Source organism: Protopterus annectens, chromosome 1.part1 (assembly GCF_019279795.1).
Source record: "Protopterus annectens isolate FY-2018-M chromosome 1.part1, PAN1.0, whole genome shotgun sequence".
Taxonomy (NCBI): Eukaryota; Metazoa; Chordata; order Ceratodontiformes; family Protopteridae; genus Protopterus; species Protopterus annectens.
The window spans coordinates 598,691,229-598,697,228 of NC_056726.1; the positions used below are offsets into that span (position 1 = coordinate 598,691,229).

Below are 6,000 nucleotides of genomic sequence, written 5' to 3' on the forward strand. Positions count from 1 at the left end.
TGGCGGCAAGGTTTCTACTCAAGACTTTTCATCATACCCAGAAAAGACGATTCCTGGTGTCCTGTCCTGGACCCGTCTATCCTAAACACATTTTTGATGATCCCAAAATTCAAGATACTAACTCTTCATCAGCTGTTTCCCATGCTAGGCAAAGATGCCTGGTTGGCAACGCTGGATTTAAAGGAAGCCTACCTGCACATCCCAATAAGAGAATCTTGCAGAAGATACCAACGCTTCAGAGCAGGCTAAAGGCACTATCAGTTCTCTGCACTGCCCTTTGGCTTGTCTACTGCACCCAGAGTATTCACAAAGTGCCTAGCTCCAGTCATTGCATTTTGCAGGCAAAGAAATATTCAAATATACCCATACCTAGATGATTGTCTAATTCAGGCAGAAAGCCAGGACATACTATTAAATCATCTGGCATTTGTAAAGAAATTGCTTACTTCTCTGGGGTACACCATAAACGAAAATAAATCATATCTTGTACCCTGCCAACAAATTGTATTCCTGGGAGCAAGCTTGAATACAACTTCCCAGATGGCCTATCTCACGCCAGAGAAACAAGTTCATTGGGCAGCTTACTTCAAGCTACTGGCCACAAACACCCAGCTATCTGCAAGGAAAATGCTGCAAGCCCTGGGGTTCATGGCCTCTTGCATTCTACTAATTCCATATGCAAGACTGCATATGAGGAAACTACAATGGTATCTAAAAAGCCTATGGTGTCAGCATTCTCAGGATCTAGAATCAATGATTCCTATCATACCTTGTCTACAGATAGAGTTCCTTTGGTGGGCAGAGGCCTGCCACCAAAACAAGGGACTGCCATTCACTCTACCCCCTGCCGCCCACACCCTAACAATAGACGCATCAGACAATGCATGGGGGGCTCACTTGGCAGGGCAGTGCATTCAGGGTAAATGGAACCCAAGTCAAATGCACCTGCATATCAGTCAAAAAGAAATGTTAGCTGTACAGAATGCTCTGACAGCCTGGACCCCATTCTTCCATGACAATTATTGGTAAAGACGGGCAACACCACTGTTATGTGGTACATAAACAAGCAGGGGGGAACCCACTCATACCCTCTCTGCAGACTAGCCATGGCTCTGTGGAACAGAGCCTTGAGCTACCAAGTGCACCTAGAGGCTCAGTTCCTGCCAGGAAAGCTAAATACACTGGCAGATGACCTAAGCAGAAATCTCATGGACCCACACGAGTGGAAACTGGAACCAAAGATATTCAACATGTTGAGAAACAAATGAGGGATCCCAGAGATAGACCTGTTTGCCTCCCCCCAAAACTACCAATTGGACAAATTCTGCACAAGGATTCCCCACAAACAAGCTTGGAAAGTGGCTGCCCTGTCCTTCACCTGGAAAAACCTGTCAGTTTATGCCTTTCCCCCTCTGCCTGTCCTCTCCAGGGTACTACTGAAGATCAAACAGGACAAACCAAGGACAATATTGATTGCACCAGACTGGCCACGCCAACACTGGTACCCCCTCTAGCACAGTGTGTCACTGCTGGCACCATGGCACCTGCCTCAGACCCCTGCCCTGCTGTCCCAGCAGGAGGGTCAGATTCTGCACCCACAGCTTCAAACCCTGAACATGGCAGCCTGGCTAATTACCTGATCTCTCCGTTACCACCTCTCACTAAGCAAGTGATGGATGTCATTCTGGAGGCAAGGAGGCCTAGTACTAGAAAATCCTATGCTGAAAAGTAGAAAAGTTTTTCTGTTCCTGGAGCCATACTAAGAGTATGGGCACAACAACGCCCAATTTACCTCATATTCTTCAATACTTAACTGAGATGTTTCACAAGGGCCTTTCCTTTTCCTCCATCAAAAATCATGCCTCAGCCATTTCTGCTCATTACAATACAGAGCCACCCCTCTTCTCTCATCCACTGCTGAAGCAATTCCTCAGAGGGGCCAAAACCTTAAGACCACCCAGGAGAAGCCCCTACACCAGCCTGGGTCCTTAACTTTGTATTGGAAAAGCTCACTCTACCTCCCTTTGAGCCAGCCGCAAATGCAGAGCTGAAATTCCTTTCTTGGAAAACAGCCTTCCCTTCTAGCCATTACTTCAGCAAGAAGGTTGTCTGAATTACAGGCTCTCATGGCAGTGGAGCCTTTCATCATCTTTCATGCGGCCAGGGTTTCCTTCAGGACCAATCCCTCCTTTATGCCCAAGGTGGTATCCAGTGTGGCCCTTAATCAGTCCATTCATTTGCCAACCTTCTTTTCTAATCCACAGAACAAAGGGGAATGAATACTGCACTCCTTGGACGTGCACAGACAACTTAGATTTTGCTTGGACAGGACTAAGCCTCTCAGGAAATCTGAACAGCTGCTGGTTGCATTTGCTGCAGGGTCAGAGAGGAAGGCCATTTCAAAGCAAACCATTTCTAAGTGGATAGACCATTGCATTCATTTCTGCTGTAAGCACCATGGAAAACCTACCCCACAGGGGATAAGACCACATTCAACCAGGGCTGCATCTACCTCTACAGTCTTTCTCAGAGGTGTCCCTACCAGGGACATCCTAGAAGCTGCTACTTGGAGTTCTGTACATACCTTCACCAAGCATTACCACTTGCCTATTTTTTCTAAATCCAGAGCTGGCTTTGCCACTGCAGTCTTGCAGGGTCTTATAGCTGGTCCTAATGTTATCTAATTACCTCCTCCCATCCTCAGCTTTGGGAATCTATCCAAATGTGATGACTGTTGCAGTGAGACATGAAAAACATAGTACAGTTGTGTACACTTACCATAAATGTAGATGTTCGAGTGTATTCACTGTTGCAGTCTTGGTTACCCTTCCTCCAACCCCCTGACTTCTGTTGACTATACCTCTGTTCTTGTTTGCTATGCTTAAAGCTTTTTGGTGTATTTGATTTTTCGTTGGAGGTGTAACCTTGTATATAATTGCTTCCCATTATGGGGGCACCTGACATCTGGGGCAAGAAAAATTGATGTAATGGCGTCGGCTACATGCTTTATACCCCTGACTACCTGACGTAATGAAACGGCAACCGACGCAGGACCCAAGGCTTTGATAATCAGGCCGACTGAGGGCTACTGCAAGCAGATAACCCAAATGTGATGACTGCAACAGTGAATACACTCGAACATCTACATTTATGGTAAGTGTGCACAACTGTACTTTACTACTGACCTCTTTAAGAAGTGGTACATATGCAAGTCTGATATGCAGATCATTGTTGGTGCTTTTATTGTGGCAGGGTTAATCTTAGTGTTGTGTTAGATATGCCAATAATCATTTTATTGTTTTTATTTAGGAAAAAGAAGACAAAGTACTACTGCAGGCTGAGGTACAGCACCTAAGACGAGATAACATGCGTCTTCAAGAGGAGTCTTTAATAGCAGCTGCTCAACTGAAGAAATTTACAGAATGGTTCTTTAGCACTATTGACAAAAAGCCCTAAGTCTTTGGGATCCAGAAAGGGAATATTGACATTTGACATGTACTAGAATGTAAACATGCAGTATACACAATTGTTACCTTGGTATGTTTTTACTTGTGTCCTACATCCAACACAGTATTCACTTGAATTTTGAAAAGTAATAAGAATATCATAATACTCATCATGAGAGAAACTGAGCCAGACTTTTCCATGTTGTCTGTGTTTTGTCCCGAGATGAATGTAACTCCTGTTATCAGTTTAAAGGTGTTATTTACAAGTTTGTTGTATTTGGTTCACCTCAAGATGAGTTACTGTAGAAATTTCTTATATTTTTAGGCATATTGATGAAATATATTTATGGAGCCTTGATTGGCTTTTACATTCTTGTAACATAAAACAGTTGGGCCTAAGCTTTGTTGTGAAAGGTGCTCTATTTTTTGTAAGTAGTTTATTGCCACAGTTAACAGTGACATAGCAATAAGGAAGGAGGTATAGTGAATAGTCGCAAAACTGTATTTAAATAGCACTAATGAGTTAAATACTAATTAGACTACAGTTAAGTTAGAAGTTATTTATTTGCAGGGTTAAACGGTGCCTGATACAAGTAATGTTTTAAAAGATGCTCATGCCTTGTTAATGGCTCACTGGTCTTATTCTAATTTGTTTACTTTTGTATAGTTGATGTTCATTTCCAGCAGTTATCATACAGTTCATTAGAACTAATCAGGTGTGAGCCAGCGTATATCACTTGTACAATGCCAAAATTGTTTATCTCTGTACAGAGCTTTGAAGAAGTGTCTTGTATTTAACACTTTTTTTATTTAAACTTTATTTAACCTTAAATTTTTAATTTTATAAGAGTTTTGTTTATCTGCACTATGAGGACAGTTGACTGTAAGCTGTGTTTGTAGCTTGTCAGAACTGTACTGATAATTTCTTAGAAATTCTAACATTTGGATGCTGCTAGTACACGATTCATTTGTTTGCTTTTGCAAATGTCTTTTTTAGACATTTTTGAGATTTGACATACTTTTGCTTCTTTTTTAATAAATGTAAAAATATACAGTCACATGTAATATATTGTGTTTTGTTGTTTTAGATGACCTGTACAGACATTAAACTGAGATATTAAAAAAACAACAGTTGTCAGTTATTGCCATTTGTGGACACTTACTGATAATTTGTCAACTGCCAATCTCACCATCATTCTCAGTCTTTCTTTAGGCATGTTTGTTCTCATATCATATTAGATCACAGAAATTGTGCTTGCACTCAGGTTTCCACTGCCCCCACCCCCCCACAGTATCTTTGGAACCAAGTCATTGTCTGTTGGCATGACATGAGGGCCCATTTTGTTTTTTTCAGTTTAGCATCCCATACAGTTTACAGTATTCTTATTTAAGAAAATCTCTGCATGCTTTTTCAACTGACAGTACTGTATTTTGCAAGAAACTTCCGAGTGAGATCACTGCTTACATTTGGTTTGTACATGCGTATACATGTTATACCTCCTGTATAACCAAACCTGCTGTTAGCTCTGGTTAAGAATTAAGTAGCTTTTCATTGACTGGAGTTTGTACAAAATTCTGACTGGAGCAGGTTTTAGGCAGATGTTCTTCGTGTTTCACAGTTGCAGTCATTACATTTGGGTTCTCTGCTTGCAAGTAGCCCTCAGTCGGCCTGAATTAACAAAGTCTTGGGTCCTGCATTGGTTGCTGTCCCTTCTTCCATGATGTCAGGTCGTCAGGGGTATAAAACATGCAGCCGGTGCCATTACATCAGTCTTTCTTGCCGTGCGGTGCGCAAAGCAGAAGCAGTTCACAAGTGCCGGTTGGCCGACTCCTGAAATTTTCGTTTTCGAGTTTCAGAACCGAAGTCTTCAACTAAATAAGTACCCCATTGGGGAAACTTTTTCTTGCTCCTTACCGATGTCAGTAAAAGTTAATAATTGCATTACTTGTGGAAAGCGAATACCTCATAAAGATTTTTATTCGTACTGTATTCCTTGCCTAGGTCCTAACCACGACGTACCTTACTGTCGGTTTTTGTGCTTTATTTAATCAGCGCACTATCCATCGTTTGTATATTTTTGCCTCTAAATATTTCGGTTCTTGAGAGAAATATTTATGGAGCCTTGATTGGCTTTTACATTCTTGTAACAGAAATGTCGTCGGTTAGCCATCCGACTACCGGGATTCCGAAAAAATGCAAAAATAAAGACAGAGACAGGTCGCCGAGGTCCAAACCTGCCGACGATGCTTCTCCTATGCCAGTTGCCAGTTCACCGGTACTCAGTGAGGTGCTTTCGCAGCCCCTGATACCTGCTACTTCTGATTCACAGACCTCTACTGAGACCTATTTGGAGTCCGGTATACCGCGAGATGCTTCAACTATGTAACCCGCGGATGTGTCTACCTTGGATGGGTCCGGAGCCGCTGTGCAGGCACTGGCTTTTGAGGGTGTATTCAGGCCTACGGACTTGCATATTAAACCAAAGCCTCCTTCTTTACGTAGGCCTAAATCTCGATCCATGCCTAAAAATGATGCCCAGGCCACATGCTCAGG

At 42.5% G+C, this 6,000-nt stretch overlaps 1 protein-coding gene across 1 annotated transcript in view; it reads left to right on the forward strand.

The window, feature by feature from the left end:
* The window catches only part of SIPA1L2 (signal induced proliferation associated 1 like 2), a 2,064,602-nt gene extending 2,060,036 nt beyond the window's left edge, over nt 1-4,566 (forward strand). The window contains exon 22 of the mRNA XM_044087172.1: nt 3,310-4,566. Coding sequence (XP_043943107.1) covers nt 3,310-3,456 — 147 coding nt within the window. The 3' untranslated portion in view covers nt 3,457-4,566. The remainder of the gene's footprint in view (nt 1-3,309) is intronic.
* The last annotated feature ends 1,434 nt before the right edge of the window (nt 4,567-6,000 follow it).